The sequence below is a fragment of the Erpetoichthys calabaricus genome, chromosome 18, assembly GCF_900747795.2.
Source record: "Erpetoichthys calabaricus chromosome 18, fErpCal1.3, whole genome shotgun sequence".
In the NCBI taxonomy this organism is placed as follows: domain Eukaryota; kingdom Metazoa; phylum Chordata; class Cladistia; order Polypteriformes; family Polypteridae; genus Erpetoichthys; species Erpetoichthys calabaricus.
In genome coordinates this window covers 6,482,209-6,506,692 of record NC_041411.2, presented here as the reverse complement: position 1 = coordinate 6,506,692, position 24,484 = coordinate 6,482,209, and the positions used below count along the sequence as shown (strand labels likewise).

Below are 24,484 nucleotides of genomic sequence, written 5' to 3'. Positions count from 1 at the left end.
CCTGATGATAAAACCTTTCTACAGCTAGACACTGCCGTGTGTTGCAAATGATTTGTAATACACGACCACACAATTTGGCCCGTTTCCCCGCAGTCTTTAAAGCTTAAAACTACTTGAAAGAAACATTGGGCACCCAAAGCATTAGATGAGCTAATAAACCTAATGGACTAAAACATCTTCTAACAGTAAGATAGACCTTGGTGGTGAGGGGCCACCTGTGTATCCACCCACCTCCCCCAAACCTACTTACAGGGTCCAATTCTGTTAATTTTACAAAACACTTCACATTTCTCCAGGTACACGGACACATCCCATTTACATTTAGAAGAACCTTAGATCTTGGTTGTCCCAAACATAAAAGGCAGTCTTGTTGCATTTACAAGAGCAGACTATGTAATGTGGCCAGTTGCTAATGAAGTTTTACTTTCCTGGAATAAAATGTACTTTATTAAAATTACAGGCCACAACTAAAGCACTTGACTTTGGCCTGATTCTAACCCGGCTCCTCCAGAAGCATACTTAAGAAATCTTTACACCCCACCCCACATGAGACACACATTGTATCATACCACCTGAACCCCTGCAACAATTTCATAATGGGCACAGAATAGAAGATACTGGAGTTACATTTTTAAAGTGCATTCACACAAAACGTTGACTTGGCCCCAATCTTTATTTCACAAGTATACAATTTAACCTTATTTTACATTATGCACATTTTAAAATGACAAGAACTCTCATACAGAAAATTAAGTGATGCTTTGAAACAGCTAGTTAAAATGAGAAAAATGACAGATGGATATGACTACATTATCACATTCCCTTCAAAACGAAAAGCATGCCTTAAATGGTAAGCCAGAGAAAAGGGGGCTGGGTGTCGCACTGGCAGTGTACATGCAGTAAATGGAGGAAAAAATCCTCCGCATTTAACTTGTATGTGCTCTAGCACTCTCCATTTCTTTAACTAACTGTTAGCTTGCTACTAAAACAAAACAAAAAATAATAAAGCCCAAAAGATTAGAAGCTCTGTTGTAGCCTCTAACTGGATTTATAAAAGCTGTGTAAATCTAAGTAAATGGTAATTACAAGAGGTATGTGCGCAATTTCACTGAAAATGCCTTAGTAACCCACAACACGCTGGAAATGTTACCCACTAACAACTACAAAAGGTTGTCAAGTACTGAGGAAACCTATTGCATTTTGGTAAACATACAGCTGCATTATTATTGCTATTTTCAGTTCCAGCAGCATACTTGACAAATTTCCACTGCGATATTTAAAATCCAATGGGTGGTCACTGAACTTAAACTAATAAAACGTACATGTTGCTATGATTCTCCGTAAAAGAAAAAACAAAACCAAACATCATATTCAGAAATGGGACAAGAACCAACTATACTAATTTAATGGAAAAGCAACAGAGTTGTCTCGTCTTGGAACTAGCCCTGCAGTAAAACACATACAACTGTGGAGTAAATCCTGAACCCAAACTTATTTGATTGCCATCTGTGTTATATATTTTTTTTTGTCATGAATCAAACAATTTTTACAAAAAGAACCATAGTCTTCAATATCAAGATTGAAGCCAAAAACAGAACGGGGTTGCTCTGAGCTGTGTTTATTGTTAAGTGCATTTTCAATTCTTCAAGCAATGGCAAAAAAGTTTGACTGAATGAATCTGAAGGCCAGTGTGTAAAGCTTCACATACAGCTTTTAATAATTGAGGAGGATGGGACGTCAAAACTTTACAGAGCAAGCAACAGTATTTTATACCTCACTCAATGTTACACGATGAGATCAAAAGATTACAACTATATATAAAAAAAAAAGCTTCAAGACTAAAACCAATTTATTTAAAAAAAAAAATATACAGTAAAGGAAAGACTGCTAAAAAAAAAAAAAAAAAAAATGCACACACATAGGCACACACTATTATTCTAGTGATGGGTGGCATCAGATCTACCAAGAGCCATACAAGTGTTTATGTAAACAGATTACTTGAGTGAGAAAGGGCCTCTCAGGGTGTCAATGTGTTTACATTATGTGACATTTTTGGAGGGAGAGGTGGGAATGGGGGGTTTAAGACAGAAGTAGACTTCCAATAGAAAGGAGAAAAAACAAACAAAAAAAAACAAAACACAAAAGTCCCATGTAGCACTGAATGTAAAATGTACTTGAGTCCAGAGGAAAACTGGATGCAGTGGAAGATACACAGATCAAATTAATAAAATGAGCCTTGAAATTCTTTCATTCTTAAAGTTGAGGAACAAAAAGTTAAGGTGGAGTGGTAGTCTCACTTGCTGCTGCAGAAGGTCCTTGATCACATGCGAGAAACCACTAATTTTTTTTTTCTAGCCCAAGCAAGTCAAAACAGTACACTACACGACAGGGAAGAAAATAAAAATGTTCCAAATGAAGAATGTAAATAGGTCCATGCCAAATAGCACTGAACTGTGTTATTTCTTGGCTTGTTTTGTGATCATATTTCTTGGTGGTGTAACTGGCCGACTGGCATTAGGCTTTTTCTTTTCTGCTGGTTTTAAAATCTGAAAGAGAAAAAAACAAATTTAAAAAACTGCACTGCCCGTTTGTGTAAACGAGTATGGTTTTGAACTTGCACATCATAAAGTCCAATTCTGTAAACTGATCTCCAAGGGGGGGGGAATACTTGCCTCAGCTTGTACTCTATCATATACAGTAAAGACACTTTCACAAGGCAAAATCCTGCTTAAAAACAGGAAACAACAAAGAAGGGTTTCTGCTGAACCAACAAAAAATCCATAAGGAAGCAAACAGCACACAATAGAAAGGAACACAGAATAACTGTGTGTGTGTGTGTGTGTATATATATATATATATATATATATATATATATATATATACACACACACACACACACACATATATATATATATATATATATACCTATTACAGTAAAGGTGAAGTTTTTTTTTTTTTTTAAATAAGATTCAATGTACACCTTGTCTCTTGAAGCATAGGTGCTTTATTAGCATTTAAGGCATTCTGCAACTTTTGTAGATCTAAACTATTAAGTTTTGTGTAACCCCACATTTCAATTCCTTTCACGTCCCAATCATCCATTTCTCTTCTGATAAACCATGAGGGATTGCGCTACGCTCCGGAATAACAATCACTTCCCTGGAGTAGGACATAGGATCGCTTGATCCTTTAGCCACTAGATTGGGATTTTCCTGTTTATTTTTAATCTCCTTTGGCAACACCTAAATTTAGGCAGAAACTTTTCCATTGCCAAGCAATTGTATCTTTATTTGTAAAACAAAAGCCAAGAACAGTGTGCAGCATTTTTAGTTCCATTAAACACCATTATATCATTAAGGGGCATTGTATACTGTACTGTAGATAGCACAATTAACCCAGTGATCAATAAAATGGAAGGATGGTATCAGGCTGATGACAGCTGATCTTTTTGTAGCATAGCAGCAGTCTTAGCATGGGGGTTGTAGATGTCTTCAAGTCAATTAATGGAATATATTTGAAGAGATACACAAAGAGCTTCGTTAAAGGATCACTAAAAGAAGGAACCAAACCAGCGTCAGAGAAGGACAGAAATGAAGTTTGATATGGTTAATGGGGAGAGAGTACAAACATACTAAATTACTACCATGCTTTATTTGTGATTTCCTCAAAACGTTTATATGAAAATCGAGCCAATATAAAATAAAAATGTAGTGCCAAAGAAACAGTGTTTGACATGCAGACTGAAAACTTCTTGACTGTGGAGGGAGATTTGAAATAAATTGTGCAAATTTCACAAATAGAAAACCTGGCTACAAATGTTCATCATTACTAGAATACAAAGCTCTGAGAGTGGACTAAATCAAACACCAAAAGGTCAACAGAAAAGAAGTGATTACCTGAAAAGAACACATAAGGGTTTCATCAACGCTCATCATAGCACCTGCGTTGTCAAATTCACCACAGTAGTTAGGTGCAGAAAATAAAGTCACAAGTTGCCTTTTAGCAAAGAACTCGTAGCCATCTTCAACAACCTTAAATTAAAAAAAAAAACCCTTGTCAAATAAACAAGCTGAACAGAGACCACCCCACAAAACTTGCGTTACACTCACAAAATGCTGCAACCATGTACAAAAACTTACTTGATGAGCCCGACATATCAAATCCAAATCATGTTTATGTAGGAATTTGGCTACAACCTCTGCACCAAAGGTGAAAGAAACCCCTCTATCATTTTCTCCCCATCCAAGAACATCTTTATCTGGATCCGACCACAACAGATCACACAAAAGACCCTGGTCTGGTACATCAGTGGGTCGCATAATTCTTCTTATCTGTTCCATGGACTGGAGATCAGGAGAGAGCCCTGTTGGAAAATAAAGTAATATTAGCCAAAGAGACAAACCATATCATATATATATAACAAAACACTAAAAATAAATAAAACTCATACCTCCATGGCAACAGAAAATTTTTTCATCCACAATGGCTGCTATTGGTAAGCAATTGAAACAGTCCGTGAAAGTCTTCCATAACTTAATGTTATATCGCCTTTTACCTGCAATGTAAAAACATGCAATATTCAAATAAATATATTCCGGCTAAAGGAACTTAAGGGGCTCATTAGAATTTCCCCAAGGCCTATGTCAACACCCAAGTACAACTGGGCAATACAGACTTGAAATACTGGGTAATTAATTTTTTAACAGTTAATAACTTCATAAACAGTTGTGCCTACCTCTTAAATATTTTGGTTTGATAACTCGTCCACTTATATTTGAGTGTCCATTTTAGGTATTGTGTTTAACACACACATTTGAGGTCTGAGAATTTTTACAAAGGTCTTAGACTTTAATTAGCTTGTTAGGACTATGGCTTGTTTACAGTTATCGATAGGAAACCCCAGGTGATGCAAATTGCAAAGCTGTATAAATTGACTCCCCAAACCTTGTCCTAACAATCGGAAGCCATGGGCTACTTTAAGCAGCTGCCACACACTCCAAAAAATAAAAATAATTGATGTTACAGAAAGCAGAAGGCTACAAGACAACAGAAAAAAACATTTTCAGGTACCAGTTTCCTCAGCTGGAAATGTTAAGAAATGGAAGTTGAAGCATGAATGACCAAGAAAGCTTTCTGAAAGAACCGCTTGTAGGATTGCTAGAAAGTCAAATAAAAAACCCCTCTGGACTGCAAAATTCCTTCAGGAAGATTTAGTAGACTCTGGAGTTTTGCTGCACTGTTATACTGTGCAGCAACACCTAAAAATATAACCTTTATGGCAGAGTTAACAGAAGAAAATCTTTTCTGCCTCAGAGACACAAGATTCTACACCTGGAGTTTGCAAATGAATATCTAAAAAGCCCAATGCATTACGGAAACAAGTCCTGTGGACTGAAAAAAACAGAACGTTTTGGCTACGTGTGCAAAGGGATGTTTGGAGAAAGCAAAAGGGGGCTGGATTTCAAGAAAAGAACACATCAACTACTAAGCATGGCAGTGGATCGATCAGGCTTTGGACTTATGTTGCAGCCAGTGGCACAGGAAACATGTCATTGGTAGAGGAAAGAATGGATTCAAATAAATACCACCAAATTCTGGGTCAAACATTGCACCATTTGTCAAAACATTGAAGTTGAAAAGGCCCTACAAAAATGAACTGAAACAACTCAAAATCTAAAACGCAATACCTCAAGAGGAGCAAGGTGATGGTTTTGCCATTGCCCTCACAGTCCCCTGACCTAAACATCATTGAAAATCTGTAGTTAGATCTCAAAAGAGCAGTGCATGCAAGACAGCCCAAGAATCTTGAATAATTAGAAAAGTCTTCTGCATGGACAAAAATGCAAAAATACCCAAAGTAAGGAATGAAAGACTTTTAGCCGATTTTTAATAATTTAAACTTTCGCCACAATTTTTTTAAAAACCTATAAAGTACTTAAAATAAAATGAGATTTTGTGACCGATTATTGTTGACAGGAAGCAGAAATAAAACTGTCAGCCTGCTGTCCAACTTCTATTTGGTGCAAGGGTATAATACTATTCAATATAAATTCTAGTTAGGGAAACAATTGACTTACATTCATCATAAAAGCCATATATTCTGTTGATGCTGGCACATTCATGATTCCCTCTCAGCAAGAAAAAATTTTCGGGATATTTAATCTTATAGGCCAACAGCAGACAAATAGTCTCCAAGGACTGTTTCCCTCTGTCAACATAGTCCCCAAGAAATAAATAGTTACTCTCTGGTGGAAAACCTCCATATTCAAATAACCGTAGCAAATCATAGTACTGGCCATGGATATCGCCTGTGGAAACACAAAATGCTAAATTAGTGAACAAAACCCTAAATTTGTGCCCCATTTAAATACCACTATTAGATGATTAGAGACAAGTACATAAAAACCAAACTTGTTTTTGAAGGTGGAAGCATGATAAACAAGCATAAATGTCACTTATAATTGATATGGCACTTACCACAAATTTTAAGAGGTGCTTCAAGTTCAAGTAAAATAGGTTGGCTAAGAAAGATCTCACGAGATTTTAGACAAAGACCCCTAATTTCATTTTCTTGCAGTTGTACATTCTTTCCCGGTTTAGAGCCCCTCACTAAAAAAGAAAAATCAAATATTTAATATTACAAAAAAAACTGGCATTAAGAGAACAAAAAGATAAATAAATGTGCTTTACTACACAATCTTAACACTAATTCTCCAATGTCGATTCCTATTCAATTTGGCTATCCTACCCTACTCCATTAAGACATTTAAGCTCACTAGCACTCTTTTGTAATAGCAACATTACTGAAATAAACCTTGGCCAAAGATTAGGTAATTAGATTATTCAGCACATCCACATATGAATTAACACCCCAGTCCTAACCAGTAATTAAATTAGCTTAGTTTTATTTTTAAAATGTTTAAGTCGGTACCCTCACAGCGTGCATGATTACAAAATACACGATTACCATACATCTTTTAATATGAAAAAGGTTTCTATAGAACACATCACTGTGAACAAAATACACACCATGTTGTCAGCATCCTTTGTAGTGTGTTCAAAAGAAATCCCAGACACTACTAAAAAATAACTAACAGATTTTAAAAAAACCAAGAAGTGCCCCTCAATTTAAAACGGAGAATGGCTAGAATGTCTACCGAGAAACTCCCTTGAACACATCACACTGAGAAAGGTGCACGGTTTGCTATTGCATTAGTAGCACACTTCATTAAAAGGAAGACAAAAATTGTGTGGATTTGGGGGGGAAAAGTGTAAACAGTGATTAAAGTAGTCATTATGCCAACTTCTTTAGATGCTTTATCTTCAAGTTTATCTAATTTTGCTCTCAAATTTATTACAAATAGCTGCTTCATTAGTAATGAGTCCTAACCATAAGAACACAACAATCTGCTATATTGTTTGCACTTCACAGTGAATTAAATGCTGGTGAAGAACAGAAAACCGAGAATGAAGAGTGCACCATATATAACAAGGTCCAAAAACGTGCATTTTTCTAACTCTCATCAACAAATAACTTGGGATTTCATATCAAGTCTAGAGAAAAATTCTAATAAAACTAATATTTAGATAATTTAATGTCAAACAACAAAAGTGATTCTGGGGATAGAATAAATCCATCTTGGAGCTGGGGGAAGGCAGGGGGGAGAGACTCACCCTAGTAAACACCCAATTAAATTTATTTTAAACATCAAAAGCAGAGCCCTCAGCATAACTCTCTCATCTTGAAAAGTAGGTAATGGTATGTGGCATAGTGCTGAGCACTTTGTTAAAGTGTCATCATAATGAATATGGATGTGAATAAATTGATAAATACACTATACTTTCATTTTTGGCAAGGATATGAAAGCAATTAAGTGACTGCTCAGTTACAATTATAAAGGAATACAATAAAGCCAAAGCACTGTTACATATTGATAGTTAGAATAGTTACAAGCATGTTCAGTCTTCGTCTTTAGCACAAATACCCACCAATCCACAATTCTGCACAATTTCAAATTCACATTCCAAGCTATTTCAGTATTAATTTACATACTGTAATTATTTCTTAGAAGGATACTAAAAAGATGTCTAATCAATATAGGACTAACAACTGCTGAGCGCTTCTTCGTTTTGTTTGTTGTAAATAAAATGCTGCCATTTTCTAATCACATGCTTAACTGTATACATTTTTAAACTTTGGTATAAAACACCATTAGAGCCACTGTTTTATTTCTGCTCCTACTTAGAATTCACATCATCCTCTACATACATTTCAGCATGTTTATTGCAGTTTGAGTACCTATTGTTAAAATAGCGAATTGTGCAGCTTCTATTTTCACTGAAAGTAGAATTTCCATATGTAAGCAAAGTTCACCTGGTCAAAGCAGCAAAGTACTACATCCTAAGAAAAATACTTTTCACCATTCAAATACTGACTTGTCAAACACAAGTGAATGTTCCACTTCCAAGTCCCCATTCCTACTATATATCCAGAATGTACAGTATATGTTGCTGCATTAAAAACTAAAATTTCCAATCATTCACAAATCATGTTTCCAACAAAATGTTTTTGCCTTCAAAAAACACTGGAGTAATGAAAAATTGTGTTGAGAGTCAGGTAATACAAGACCTGGATGTACTAAGCAAGCAGCTGAACCGATTACTGTCATGCACCATGAAAGAAAAACTGAGGAAAAAAAGCACTTCCAAGGGTATAGCAGTATATTTTTCCAACTTTAAGCACTAAAAAATAAATAAGTCAACGTAGTAAACACCACCTCATTTCATAAGGTACAGACCAAAATCAGACAGACAACCATGTAAAGGCAGAACAAAACATTGCTAGTTTGCAATTGTTCATGACTGGTTAGAAACAATGCAGCTAGTAAAGGACTGGGTAACAGTAGACACCACTCCTTATCCAAGTTTTGCGTTTGTTACACCAAAAATTTAAATACTTGTATTTGTCAACACCACCAGCACAGCTATAGCATGATGTCATTCACCCATGAACAAATCTCCAGCACCCGTGTGTTAGTCCTCAGGTGGCGCAATGGTAGTGCTTCTGCTTTGCAGTAAGGTGACTGTGGAAGATTGTGGGTTCGCTTCCCGGTTCCTCCCTGTGTGGATAGCGCTTTGAGTACTAAGAAAAGCGCTATATAAATGTAATGAATTATTAATTATTATTATTATTAAATGAAACTATGGAATAAATTTCACAATTAAACACAACTGACCCACTACAGAATACGCCTGCATAGTGATGTGCCTTAAGACAAAGCAAATATAAAAATGAACTAAATCATTCAAATAAAAATGTACTCCATTTTGAAGACAATATTAGTGTTGCAATATGCCCAAATGTCACTATCACTTACCTAACTACGCCTTCCTTTCCATACATAGAGGCTACTAAAATTAGTTTATATATTAAAAAAAAAAATGATTCGTACATTTATGTATAGAAAGATTTAAGTACTTGCTTAGTCAGAACAGAGTTGACATAAGGACTTTCATTAACATTACCTTCCTTATGTATTTGTTTTAGATGCAGTGAGACAGTTTGACTGGAGTATGATCACATAGGCTTTGAAACAGACATTTTGAATACTAGTTTAATGACATCTAATATGAAGCCACCATTTAAAACTTTCAAGACTATAAACATATAAGCAAAAGATTTTATGTACAAGACTTCACAGGACTGCTATAGAAATGTTATTTTTAGAAACCGCTACACCACTACATCCGGTTGGCCGTAACAGTGATAACTTCCATAATTAGTTGTCAACATACACACACACACAAGCTTGAAGTCAAGAGCTTTGCCAATATGAAAAGCAAACATGGTGTGTTTTACTTCTGATATATTTACATCTGTATTGCTGACCCATTTATGATGGCAGACGGAATTCAAGACTCAAAACATCCAATTATAAAACCAGTCACTAAAAACAACGTCAAATACAGTGCCAAGTGAGGACATATTTGGTACTACACACAGTTCCTGCAATAACATTATTAGTACTTGACTAGTAACACATATTTTTAGTACATGCATTCAGTACTACTGTATCAGACTACTTCCACTCAAGAGCTGGAAGTTGGTGCCACTGCTGTGTCAGAAAGCGGCAAGGCCTAGTGTGGTTCAACAGTTTATTGAACTACGTCATTTGCTCTTGTATACTTGATCACCAAATGTTTAATAAAAAAAAAAAAAAAAAAATCAGCCCCTGTAATTAGGTACAGAGAGGAAAACCATTCCACTTTGCACTGTGATTGTTACTTGGCAGTGTGTTATTTAACAAATACGCAGGTTGTCACCTCATGCAAAATATAAAACGAAAAACTTTCAAACTATCCAAATCTTTCTGTATAGGAAGAAAAGAGTGGTGGTTCATCTAAAAACCTCATGCAATGGCCAGATTTGGTAGCAGAAGTCTGCACTGTGCAAGTGCTTTTGAATCAAATGTAATTAGAATTTGGTAAAAATTATACACACCAGATTAAGTTTAATTAAAATCAGATGAGCCAAACAGAAATTTTGATCATGAGCCTCCCAACAATACCAGTCTTCAAAACGAAGGCATAAAAGGTTAATACTAGCAAACTTATCCTAAATGGGACATGTTGCAGCACGGACAATAACAATGGTCACAACACTTTTTTTTTTGCAGAAATCAAAATGATTGGAACCTCACTCCCTCTTTCCTACTAATAACTGGATACAAACTCCCTTCACAACAGATTACATCCAAGAAGAGCAAGCCGATTCCACAAGCTGCAAAAATTGCCATTAATCCAATGAAAAGCAGATTACATAAGAGATTGAGCATAACCATTAACTAATGTGTCAAAGAGGTGTTGGGAAAACCCTAAAATTATTTGCTCCATTGCAAAGAAGATCACCAGACACAGGGAGACAATCAGGCTCTTGCAAGAAGAAACATAGAATGGCAGCTGCAGGTTGTAGGTTAGGAACAAAGACACAGGATGAGACTGGTCCCGTGTACATCTACCTCTACAAGAGTTTCCCCTCTTTGAAAAATAGAACTTCAGTACCTTCACACTAGCCAGGAAACAGCTGCCAGCAAATTTCATTAACATAAAAGTGACCAAAACTTGTTTACGGAAGCAATTGTTTTAACAAAAGAAAAATAAACAGAAGAATAAAAAATTAGTAGACATACGCCCGCCCAGGCAAAACTTTATTTGAAGAAGGAAACCTTGACAAATTTTTATCTAAACTCAAAGGATAATAAGTTAATTGGATGGAAAATCTATACCAGAATGGCACAACTCACAAAACAAGTTTAAAACAACAGCAACAAAACTGACAAAGAATTAACTCAAGATGAGTAATCAACTCTTAAAATATCCTGTGCAGTTATATAAAACACTTCGAGCCAAACTACTAAATGTACCCACATTTTTTCAAATATTGTCTAAACATGCATTTCAGCACTAATAATTAAATATTACTTTCTTCTAAACACAAAACATTTAGAAACAAAAATTTGAAACTTTACTTAATTTTTCCTAATCATTCACCTAGAATTTATTTTCCATGAGAAAAGAATTAAAGACTCCTCATGACACTGCTGCAGCAGTTAAATTCACACTTAGCCTGATTAAGAGTGACTCGAATTCATCTCCAAATGTCACCTTGGCTTGCATTAAAGGTTTCATCAAAGTGATATGTATGATATCACAGTCAAAATGAATCACTGGAGAAAAAAAAAAAAATATATATAGTTTTTGGTTTCACCAGTTAACAGCATTTTATTTTTGTAACTTAGGAAAGCAGGCAAAACAAGACTGCAGACCAATATTACAAATCTCAGATTCTAATATGTTTATTCAAACACACTGATAACTAACCAGAAAAAAAAACTGTTCAATTTCCCCACAATTACAAGGAGCATTAACAGGGTGAAGTCCAAATAAGCAAACCTGCACTAATAACATATTGATGTACCCACATTTTCAAACAAGACTAATCCTCAGGTTCTGATCAATCTGCAATTACACAATAAAACAAGAGGAGTGTAAATCCTCTCCCCCCCCCCCCCACCAAAAAACCCCCCAGAACTATTCACAGTGCCTTATTCAATAAAAATCAGGTAATCAAGAGACAATTAAAATAAAGGATAGCAGCACGAGGTCACAACAGAGAATTTACTTGAACTACTGAAAGAAATTGTCAAAGTACTTCTACTTTCCATTATTATACAAATCTATGCACTTGTGTACCAAAATAAAAAAAGACAGTAAATTTTATAATTTGATAAGTTACCAAAAAGTTGTTTAACTGTGCAATACAATTAATATCGCTTATTTAAATGACAAATGTGTGACTTTAGGTGTATTACTTGGCCAAAGTGTATTCCTTCAAGCCCGAAATAAGGTGAATTAATTTATTTGGTGGAAGCCTTTATCCAAGGCCTCTTGTATTTGAGATTCAACTGAAGCACAAGCAGGTGAAGTGACTTGCTCATGATTAAACAGTGTAAGTAGCAGGATTTGGACCCACAACATTGTTTGAACTATGAAATCAAATGTCCTAACCACTAAGTTATACAGATTGCCACATATTTAATATTTTTATGCTACACACAACTTTTACCAAAGGCATTATGGAAGGAGGATTATATCCCCCACCTCAAAGGGCATACTGGTTTGAAAACCTACACCTTTGTTACCTGCATGGAGCTTGCACATTCTCAGCATCTGGATGCCTGGCTATTATAAATTGGTCTGTGTAAAGGCTCTATGATGGACAAGGGTTTCAAGTCCCGAGTCTTATCCTCTTTGGCATTAACCTCTAGTGTGACTTAGGCTAAGAGCAAGTCAGACTCTGGTGCGATATTTAATGATCCGCTTTAGAGTATTATGCTTGAATAGTGCTCAGGGCAGTACTTTGCTGCCATCTAGAGGAAAAAACAAACATGTTGCAAAAAAACCCCCAAAAAAACAAAACTACATTTCTATGTGCTTTTCCACTCTAACACAACTCATCAATATTCATAAGTGGAACAGAGCCTTCAATCAAAACAATGACATATAAACAAGCAGCTATAAAGGCAATTTTAGAACTGAAACCAAATCACTAACAATCAATCCTTAGTGATGACAATGTGAACTAGTCATCAGACACTGACGCAGATTGTGAAACTTGTGCATAAAATACTGTACACCCAATCTGTTGCGATGTGCCCAGTGAATACCATCACTTGAAGGTTCACTATGGTACAAGGAAAAGACAGACATGGCGGTGTTTCACATTTTTATACTACCTAAATGTCAAACTGTCAAATGCATTGCTGAAAAGTTAAGATACTTTGAAGATATTGTCCTGGTTTGGCATCCCACACCTCTTATCTGTGCAGGGTTTGCATGTACTCTTCATGTCTAGATGACCAACTATTGTAAGTTGGCCTTTGCGCAGGCTCTATGTCTTTTAAGACTATTGAATCAGAAGCAGTTATAAGGATTCTCAAGTCGGGGAAAAATATTGATTGACCCCCCACCACCCGACTAAACATAAATTGAAACAATGTGTTCAAATTTCCAAATTCAAATATAATTTGACTAAACTATTTTGTCCTAGTCTTTTCATAAAAGCCGGTCTAATTGCTGGTCTAATTATTAGTTTTGTCTTAAGTTTTTTGTGAACTTTTAAAAATTACTTTTATAAGACAAAAGGAGAACATCCAGATAAAGTTAATCAACAAGAGAATAAAGTCTCATCCAACTAGCACTCCTTCTTTTGTCTTTTTGCTGCTTTTAACAGGTTAGGGTGATTAACGATTGCCTGATGATTCACAGTGGCACAACAAGGAACTGCCTTTTTACTTTCTCGTATACGAAATACTATAAATTGTCCAAACATTTTAATTTCGAGATTTTGATGAATTTCAACGTTTCAGACCTCCAAGTCCGAAAATACCATTTTTGGAATTATGTATGTGTGTGTGTGTGTGTGTATATATAAATAAATATAATAAATTGAGTATGCTTTCACTTGGGTCAACCAAATTTTGCAAACAAGTATTAGGAACAAAATGTTCATTTCTATCAACTTTTGGACTATTTCCGCTAACCAGAAGTGGTACTTTAACTTTTATTCATGCAACTGCAGAGTCCGATTTATTCAACTTTACTATTATCATTGTTCACTATATTATTGATTTGTTGTTGATGGTTCTTTAATGTACCATACTATAAAAATATAATCATTGTCTTGAAGGGTTTACTCCTCAAATATCTATTCCCATATCAGAGTATACAAGAAAGTCTAGGGGAGACCACTCCTAATTTTATTTTGTATGCTTTCTCTCAACATAATATATTAAGACTAATTAAATACAAAGGAGTCAGTGGTACCATAAATCGAAGAGTCATAGGTTTCGTGTACCAACCTCAGAGTCCTGTCTATGATAAACCAGGGTTTTAAGCCCAAAGCCTTACTTATGCTACACACTACCTGTCATATTTTACACTTTTTTTCTGCCTACATATCTACTGTCAACAGCAAAGTGGAAAAGGGATTAGTTCCCTTACCTCAAGGGGCATCCTAGCCTGAACACCTTTGCAGTCTGTGTGGAGTTTGCGCGTTCTCTTGGTGTGGGTATTCAAGTATGTAAAGTGGGCACTACGAATGACCAAACCCACATCCAGGCTCGGCCTTGCGCTGAATACTGGCCGGATTGGCAGACATTCCCTATCAATCTCAATTAAGTTAAGCAATTTAAAAATATTACTAATACATAAAATCATAATTAACCTAGAGATAACATGCTTAGAATTTACGAACCAAACAATCACTGACGACACTCCAGAGCCACCGAAATCCAATCAAAAATGACACAAGATACAAGGTTACTGATAAGGCTTTACTGGGAATACTGCCTCTAAAAGCAGGCTTATATAAACAGACTAACAATGTCTGGGGTGCCTAAAATTAACTAAAAAAGGAAACCGTAATAGTATACACTGCAAGAATACTGAAAATAAGATACTTTTAAGAGCAAAATCGGGCAACGAATAAAGCGCCTGCGAGAACAACGCTAGCGGGACTGGCTTCAATTTGCCAAGGCTTGGTCTCTAGTGACCAAGGGTCTTCATGCCGGCTATCAATTTATAATCACGCTTTTTAACAGCTGAAATTTGTTTTTTCGTCAATACGTTACCCATACCAAGAAACCCACAAGCTAAAGAAATAAGCATAATGTAACACCAAAGAGAACTCCTTTAGTATTACGAATAACGGCGCAAGTAGAAAAGGGAAGTACAGCGTAATAGGCAAAAATCCGAATAAGCATCACGACAAACACATCGTTTCTCTCGCTTCTTCCAAAACACAACAGCCGGTGTTTAACAATTCGGTCAAGCCAAAGACGAGTTCGCTCTGCACATCCCCGTTGGCCGGACGAAGGAGAAACGCGGCCTTTAATATTCGCGGCCTGGAGGAATTGCAGGGCAGCGGCAACAATAGCGCCGTCGACATCCTCCATTTGCACTTCGTAGTTTTCTGAAAAATGGCCTCCTTCCTCTATCCCCGAGAATGAACGCCAATCAACAACGATAATTATAAATCTCACTTGGCTCACTCTTTGACAGCTACTGGCCTTATTGTTAACAAAACTCTACAATCCGCCAGTCGCCTTCCTTACGTCCGCCCAGCTTACCTTCCAAAAGCCGCTGAATGATGCTGTCTATATTAAGCTTGTCGATATCTGCCATAACTTAAAAAAAAAACTTAAAAAAATAAAACAAAAATTGCTTCTACTATGAAGCTTCCTTGGAAAAAACTAACGTTCTCTTTCTGTTCCAAAATGTTACTCCCTGAGAGTCGGACACCGCTACAAAATTTAACATCCGACGCTGATGGCAGCCACCATTCCCTTTTTAAAAAAACAAATGGCAGCCGCGACCTCGCTCTACGCCCGCCGCCGCCGAGAGGCGCAGGGATACAAAAGGGTACTCAGTCGCGCGGGACTACTTGCACAGAGAAGAACTTATGACGGAGGCCGAGTGTCACAAACGTTGGTCTATATATCCACCCGACGCAACAACAAGTGCCGCTGAGTTTTGAGCGCTTTTGACACGCAAAACGTCCATTCAGTGAGTGAATGTGTCAGCGAAATCCACATTTAGCCTAGTGAGAAGGAGGAGAAAATCTCAGGATCATCGAGCAGGGGGCAAAAATGAGCCCAGGACTGGACATCAGTCTATCATAAACCCTACCAATACATACACCAGGTCAATGGAAATATTTTAATTATATCACTCCAAACAGTACTTTTCAGTTCATATGAGAAAAAAAAACAAACATTTTTGGACACGGAGAAACTAGAAGCTCTAAAGAGAAGATGACCTGGGCAGATGTCAAACCCAATTATCTGAAATTAAAAGACTGGAATGGTCTCAACTATTGTGTAGACATTCAAACTAAAAAGAAAAACACACACTACTATTGCAACCTGAATGAAAAACAGCTAGTAACTATATCATCAAATAAATGTGAAAAAAAACATTAATTTAAATGGTGCCTTTCACATCATTTATAAATAAAATGCACTTTGAAGGGTAAACAAGATGAGGACGTAAACATGAAATAACATACATCTCCTGTTGAATATCAATGTTGATATTAAACATCAGGCTGAAAATAGATTAGCTGGACCAGGTGTTTCACTTCAGCTCTCACAAGAAGAATATTTGTATTTATTTTCTTCTTTCTTTCTTGATTTTATGTAAAGCTTAATTTCCCCTTTGGGACAAATAAAGTCTATCTATCTATCTATCTATCTATCTATCTATCTATCTATCTATCTATCTATCTATCTATCTATCTATCTATCTATCTATCTATCTATCTATCATATAGTGCCTTTCACATCTATCTATCTATCTATCTATCTATCTATCTATCTATCTATCTATCTATCTATCTATCTATCTATCTATCTATCTATCTATCTATCTATCTATCCTTGGTGTTTATGTGAAGCATCCAGACAGAATGCTTTTTTTTGAAGCAATAATAAAAGTACAAGAATATCATCTTATTCCTCCTGCATTTCCTTCCGACACTTTGGAATGCTGAGACGCTCTCATGTCTCATGATCATCATCAATAAATCTAATGCACTGGAAGCAGCAGCCTTGAGTGGTTAAGGAAAGCAGAACAGGGGCTGTTCCTTTACTCCTTGCTTCCTTAACATTTTCTGCTCCATTTTGTTCTACTGTTCGCCAGAGAATCGCCTACAGAGAATGTTCATTATGAAAGGTACTATAAAAAACCTAAGTTACTTGCTGTAGCCTGCCAGTGCTAGCATGCAAAACTCACACTGAGCACTGAAGAGTATTAATAGTTCCTAAACAGTCTGAGGATTGATGATGACTGGTGATCCCACAAAGCCCACGCATCATGTGATGTAAGAGTGTAAAATGTCTTTCCTGTTTTCCATCTCTTCATTTCCACTAGTGTCTTCAGGTGAGCCTTTCAGGACTGAGCTGAAACACAATCCACTGAGATCACATGGCCCACACCTGTAATAAAGAGGACTTGCTGAATGTGCTAATGTATGCCACCTGTTTCGTGTCGGTGACAAAGCAACATCAGCGTAAACACCATCTATGTCTCAATTGTCATTACTGACTGCAAAATGAGTTTTGTTATTATAGGGAGGATGTGTGTACATACTGAATTTTTATTTTTATTTTTTTGGAATTGCTATTAAAAATGACAGGCTTTAGCAGCAGGGCACTCAAGTAGGTTTCATCAAGTCAAGACAAGTCAAGTGGTTTTATTGTCATACCATTCATTCAATGTTCCCCAAGGCCACAGTACAACATTTACGTTAATGGCACATAATGTCTTGTATGTGCGCACTCGGGACACCTTAAAGGTTCTGGTGATGGTAATGTCCCGCTGGTTTGCAGGATGGCACTATTTACTAACACAGTGTCTCTTCCACAATCTGCAGACTGGAAGACTGATGGCTTTACCATGTCTGTCCATCTGGACCCGCCCCTTCCTGCCTGAGTTCTCCTTATCACTGGAAATTCCGCCATCTTTAATCAGTCACTTTTGAGACTTGCGCCTGTTAGGACGTTTCTTTTGACTTTTAACATGTTTATAACCTTTTTCGAATTATATCGGGTTTGCCTGTGGGTGCCCCAACTCTTTATGACTGCCTGTGGGTTCTTTTACATTATATAGCATAACACAGACTCAGTGGAAGACACGTTAAAAAAGTACAACACTCTATTAAACTATACTATTCAATACAAATAGTTTTCAGAATAAATAAATTGGAAATGAACAGACAGTAATAAATACTGTCACACGTGTAATTGGGAGACAATCTCAGGGCTCAGTTAATAGTAACTACGCTCTGAGCCAGGGGTTGGCGCTGTCATCCAAAGCCTCTCTTCTACCTCCCTCTGCAGAAAGAATGATTGACGGACTGGCCTCTAATGACATCACTTCCAGTCCCCGGCCTACCAAACCCGCCTCTTCCTCTGAGTTTCCCGAATAAACTGCCATCTTGGGACAACGGGCAATAACCGTTTAAAGAAGACCAAACCTTTACAATCTCTTTTCCTCTGTTCTTTTTACAATACAAAATTGATAACCACAACTAACAATTCTGTACCAGATGTCATGTATATACAGGAGATAGACTACAAGGATCAGATCTGAGAAGAAGGGAGTTTAGATCCCAGACAGCAGAGGGGGAGAAGCTGTTGCAGAACCTGGCTTGAATGCTGCAGTTCTGTCTACAAAAGTTTGCAGATGATACCAAGACAGGTGGATTAGCAGATTATTTGGAATCCGTTATATCATTACAGAAGGACTTGGATAGCAGACAGGCTTGGGCAGATTTGTGGCTGATGAAATTTAATGTCATTAAATGTAAAGAATCAGAAAATCGAGAGTACACCTTATGAGAAGGATTTAGGAGTCATAGTGGACTCTAAGTTATCGACTTCCCGACGGTGTTCAGAAGCCATTAAGGAGGCTAACAGACTGTCATGTTATATAGCACCTTGATGTGTGGAGTACAAGTCACAGGAGGTTCTGCTCAACCTTTATAATGCACTGGTGAGGCCTCATCTGGAGTCCTGTGTGCAGTTTTGGTCTCCAGGCTACAAAAAGGACATAACAGCACAAGAGAAGGTCCAGAGAAGAGCGACTAGACTGAGTCCAGAGCTACAGGGGTTGAATTATGAGGAAAGATTAAAAGAACTGAGCCTATACCAGTTAAGGAAAAGAAGATTAAGAGGTGACATGATTGAAGTGTTTAAAATTATGAAGGGAATTAGTCCAGTGGATCAAGACTTTTATTTTAAAATGAGTTCATCAAGAACATGGGGACACAGCTGGAAACTTGTTAAGGGTAAATTTCGCACAAACATTAGGAAGTTTTTCTTTACTCAAAGAACGATAGACACTTGGAATCAGCTACCAAGTAGTGTGATAGTCAGTAAGACGTTGAGGACTTTCAAAACTCAACTTGATGTTTTTTTGGAAGAAATAAGTGGATGGGACTGGGAAACGTTGTTGGGCTGAATGGCCTGTTCTCGTCTAGAGTGTTCTAATGTTCTAATATATGCACAAAGAGATCATGGGAAAGGTGGGAGAGGTCCTTCACAATGCCAGTGGAGGAAGTGACATCTTCGGGACCGGAAGCGATGTCATCATAGGTACAGGGACCGGAAGTGATGTCATCATAAACACCAGGACCGGAATTGGTGGCATCAAAGGTGCCTGGACCAGAAATGACATCACCATAGTCGCCAGGACTGGAGGTGACATCGTCGTAAGCGCCAAGACTGGAAGTGACATCTTTAGAAGTGCCAGAGGCGGAAGCGACGTCTTCAGAGGCGCCAGAACGCGCTGGGATTTCTCGAGAATGGTGTGCAGGGAACTGAGAGAGACAGTCAGCGCACCTCACCGCCCCCTGGTCTGGTGTAGAATTACAATTACTCAAGCCCTTTAGCTGCCCCCTATTCGCACGTGTGTGACAATGGATTAGAAAAAAATAATGAAAAAATATATTGGTAACATCAATCGTGCCATCCATTGGTCATTCTGCTTTCAAACAGATCTAATGTCTTGGATTCAGATATTCTCCCCATCACTACCTGTGTAGAGATTTCACATTTTCCCCGTTTGTCTGTATGGGTATTCCCCCCCACACTTCTCAAAGATGTACTTTTATGGCTTCACATTTTCCATGTAGCCTGAGTGTGCCCTGGATGGTTTTGTGCCATGTCCAGGGTTGGCTCCTTTCCCCAATGCTGCATGTACACCTTTGCACCACCGTGCCCCTCTATGTGGGTTCAGATGTTTTGAGAAGATTAGGACTTTGTTAAATGGTGCAACTCAAACCACCTACACCTGAACACCAGCAAAACCAAGGATCTGGTGGTGGATTTTAGGAGGCCCAGACCCCTCATGGACCCCGTGATCATCAGAGGTGACTGTGTGCAGAGGGTACTGATGCTCTGTGTAAGAAAGGACAGAGCCGACTATACTTCCTTAGAAGGCTGGCGTCCTTCAACATCTGCAATAAGATGCTGCAGATGTTCTGTCAGACGGTTGTGGTGAGCGCCCTCTTCTACACGGTGGTGTGCTGGCGAGGCAGCATAAAGAAGAGGGACGCCTCACGCCTGGACAAACTGGTGAGGAAGGCAGGCTCTATTGTAGGCATGGAGCTGGATAGTTTGACATCTGTGGCGGAGCGACGGGCACTGAGCAGACTCCTGTCAATCATGGAGAATCCACTGCATCCACTGAACAGGATCATCTCCAGACAGAGGAGCAGCTTCAGCGACAGACTGCTGTCACCGTCCTGCTCCACTGACAGACTGAGGAGATCGTTCCTCCACCACACTATGCGCCTCTTCATTTCCACCCGGGGGGGTAAACGTTAACATTATATAAAGTTATTGTCTGTTTGTATACCTGAATTGTTATCACTCTTTGATTTAATATTTTCTTTATCAGCATGCTGCTGCTGGAGTATGTGAATTTCCCCTTGGGTTTAATAAAGTAACTATCTATCTATCTATCTATCTATCTATCTATCTATCTATCTATCTATCTATCTATCTATCTATCTATCTATCTATCTATCTATCTATCTATCTATCTATCTATCTATCTATCTATCTATCTATCTATCTATCTATCTATCTATCTATCTATCTATCTATCTATCTATCTGTCGATTATTTTATGTTAGATGGAACAGGTTTGGCAGGCTTTGTTAAACTTTTCGGGGGTCTTGGTGTTGGTTCAACCACTGAACTCAATGGTTATTCAGAACTGCAATTCTTTCTACACAGTTTCATAGGCTGCTGCGAAACATGCCTGGGGGATATTTTAGCCGGAAAAATACGGCTTCCACATCTGCTCAGCAAATTAGGGGTATGCTGAAAAAAAGACACCTGTTTTTCCATATATGGTGCCAGTGAAGTTTGCCAGCAGACACACACACACATACACACACACTATATCTCTTTCAATAAGGCCATTGGTAAAACGCTCTTGGCAGAGTTTCACAGCTGTTCAAAGATGTCTAGTCCGGCAGTGTACAAAACGAGCAAATCATTCGAGTGCTTGCTTGTTGCCTTTAGAAAAATAAGCAAATGTTTCAAGGCGCAAGGACTTTTTTTTTGTACGCCATGGTGTTACTTCCTAAACGTCTTAGCGTTCTGAAGTGTTAAGAGACATTTGACGCATATCGATGTTCAGTTTGTTCCCTGGTGCAGCTGCATCCAAAGCAGCAATGGAAGCAGGCCAAAGCACAGTGACATTTCTTCTTCTCTAATGACCGGTTTCCACAGTTTTGTAAGAAAAATGCAGTGACTTGTTACACAAAGCCACAGAAGTCCTGGTGGAGGCTGTACGCATCTTGTACTTGTGCATGCTTTGAAAGTTAAAATAATATCATAGCAAGGAATCTTAATTTGGGAGTCCAATAAGCACAGGTCATCTATTTTGTTTTCCAATCATTCAGAAGCTATTTGATCCAATCTAAAGTTTCAGGGGGCCATGACATACCCCAGAAGCACTACAGCACAAAGCAAGAGACAACTTTTTTTTTTAAATATAGTGTATTTCCCAATAGACAGGCCCTGATTGTTTTACTCTTTCGCAGATCAAAAAGCCGAAACTTCTCACTGTTTTTCTATTTTTTTTTGCTAAACTTATTTACCTATTTATGTATTCTAAAGAGCTTCTGTAAAAAGACAAATTTCCCCCTGGAGACAAATAAAGTGCTATCTGTGTGGTGTATCTGGCCGGGACGCCTCTATGCTAGAAGGACCAGGGGAGGGAGCGTATCCAGAGCATTACCTCCCCTGGAGTGCTAGGTGGCAGCCCCACTGGGTTGCAGAGGTGCCTTGGACTCCCACAAAGCTCTATAAGAGATGAAGTGTGATACAGGCCTTTTGGGTTCTGTTGGCATGGCCAGTGGGTGCTGCAACTGCCGTCGAGTCCTTATGGACCTGGAAATGCGGCCGGAAGTATGCCAATAAGCACCTGGAGCACTTCTGGGCGCCTTATAAAAGGAGCCAGCAGCCACTACTCTGGGAGCCAGAGTCGGGTGGAAGAGGACGAAGCTTGTCAGGAGGAGTGGCGGAAGAGAGAAAACTGTGCTGTACTTGTGGGAAATGGGGAAGGCGTTTCCCACGAGGAAAAAAGAAAAATGAAAAGCGCGTGCCTTGAACTTGTGTTCCACGCCTGTCTGTGTCGGGTTTGGGTGGCGGTGTGCCCTCTGGTTGTCCACACTAAAGATAAAAAAAAAAAACTGCACTATTTTCAATGCAAACAATGTGAAGTCCAAATTGCTGTTTTTAGTGTTGTGACCACTAGAGGACACTGCAGCATCCCAAAACCCAGACACAACTGCATTGACTCAAGTCCCAGGTTTGAATGTAAGATTTTATTACAATTCATTACCTTTACAAAGACTTCTTCATAGAACTGGCACAATAACAATACAAATAACAAGTTCTCTCTGTCACTCTTCTCAGGTGAGCTTTCTCCTCTTCCACCTGACTCTTTTATAGGAGACCTGGGAGTACTTCCATTGGCAATGCATTGCCTGTTGGAAGCATAAGTAGGGATAACGGATTCCTGCAGCACCCCCTAATGGCCCTCATGGACCAACAGGGCTGTCCCATTGGACTAGAGATCCCTGCATGCCAGTGGGTGTCCACGTAGGAATCCTAACCTGGGAATGCTGCCATCTAGTATATCAGATGAGAATCATCTCTCCTGGACTCACCATTGTATTGGCCTACCAGCTGGGACGGCTTCCTAGATTCATCACTGCCAGGATGCTAGCGTATCCACAGTGACATCTCCTGCCAAGCTCCTGGTTAAGGCAAGCAATGCCCCTTTTCTTGCCCACTCATTGCTATGGCCTCCTGACTAGGTAAGGGACTGAGACCCATCCCGATAGGGACGCCATCACCTGCATGCCATCCATTAGACTGTTTATCCAAGTAATTCACATATGAGGCAGTTTCTTACAGTCTGAGAGTCCTTTAGGTGCCTCTTTTTGCAAACGACAAGTGGGCTTCCATGTGTCTTTTACTGAGAAGAGACTTCGGTCTGGTCACTCTGATATAAGGCCCAGATTGGTGGAGTGCTGCAGTGGTGAATGTCCATCTGGATGTTTCTCCTCCCTCCACACAGATTCTCTAGAGCTCACTGGGTTTGTGGTCACTTCTCTTTTCATAGCCCTTCATCTGGCCCACTCTACAAGAAGTAATGGTTGTTCCCTACTTCCTCCATTTGCGAATTATGAAGGCAATTTAGGAACCTTCAATTCTGTAAGCCTCATGGCTTAATTTCTGCTCTGATGCCCATTGTCAGCTACAGGACCTTCTATAAACAGGAATGTGCCTTTCCTAATCAGTCCAATCAATTGAATTGACTCCAAGAAAGGTGTAGAAACATCTCAATGCCGATCAACAGAATAGGATGCATCTGAGCCAGATTTCAATTATCATAGGAAAGAGTCTGAATAATTGTCTTAATGTGAATTTTTAAGTTTTTTATTTCTTAATAAATTTGCAAAAATGTCTAAAATCCTGTTTTCACTTTGTCATTATCAGGTAATGAGTGTTGCTTGATATGAGGAAAAAATGAAATTAAGTGATTTGGCAATGGTGCTACAAGCAGAATATTTTTTTATCGTTTGCATAAACCAAGACTTATTTTCACGCGTACTACCTGCACTGCGTCTGCTTTAAATCCCCGCGGTGCCCCGGCTGTAGCCTGAAGACACCGCCCGCTTTGTGACGTCTCTCAATTGATGAACGTGCTCCTCCAATCGCCATTTAGCCTTCAAAATCAAGGCGGGGCTTCTAGTATACGGAAAAAGAGGCGGCAACCAGCAAGTGCTTTTGACGTCCTGCGCCGAGCGCGTGGCGGTGACAGGTAAGTGCTGAAAAAT

At 38.4% G+C, this 24,484-nt stretch overlaps 1 protein-coding gene across 1 annotated transcript; it reads right to left on the bottom strand.

The window, feature by feature from the left end:
- Positions 1-654: 654 nt before the first annotated feature.
- On the bottom strand, positions 655-15,976 carry LOC114668374 (serine/threonine-protein phosphatase PP1-gamma catalytic subunit A). Its single transcript, XM_028824092.2, has 7 exons — positions 15,690-15,976; positions 6,478-6,609; positions 6,078-6,308; positions 4,451-4,555; positions 4,140-4,363; positions 3,897-4,031; positions 655-2,546 (listed from the first exon to the last, which is right to left on the bottom strand). Exons 1-7 carry the CDS (start codon positions 15,742-15,744, stop codon positions 2,457-2,459), a joined length of 972 nt encoding a protein of 323 aa, XP_028679925.1. The 5' UTR covers positions 15,745-15,976; the 3' UTR covers positions 655-2,456.
- Between the last annotated feature and the right edge of the window lie 8,508 nt (positions 15,977-24,484).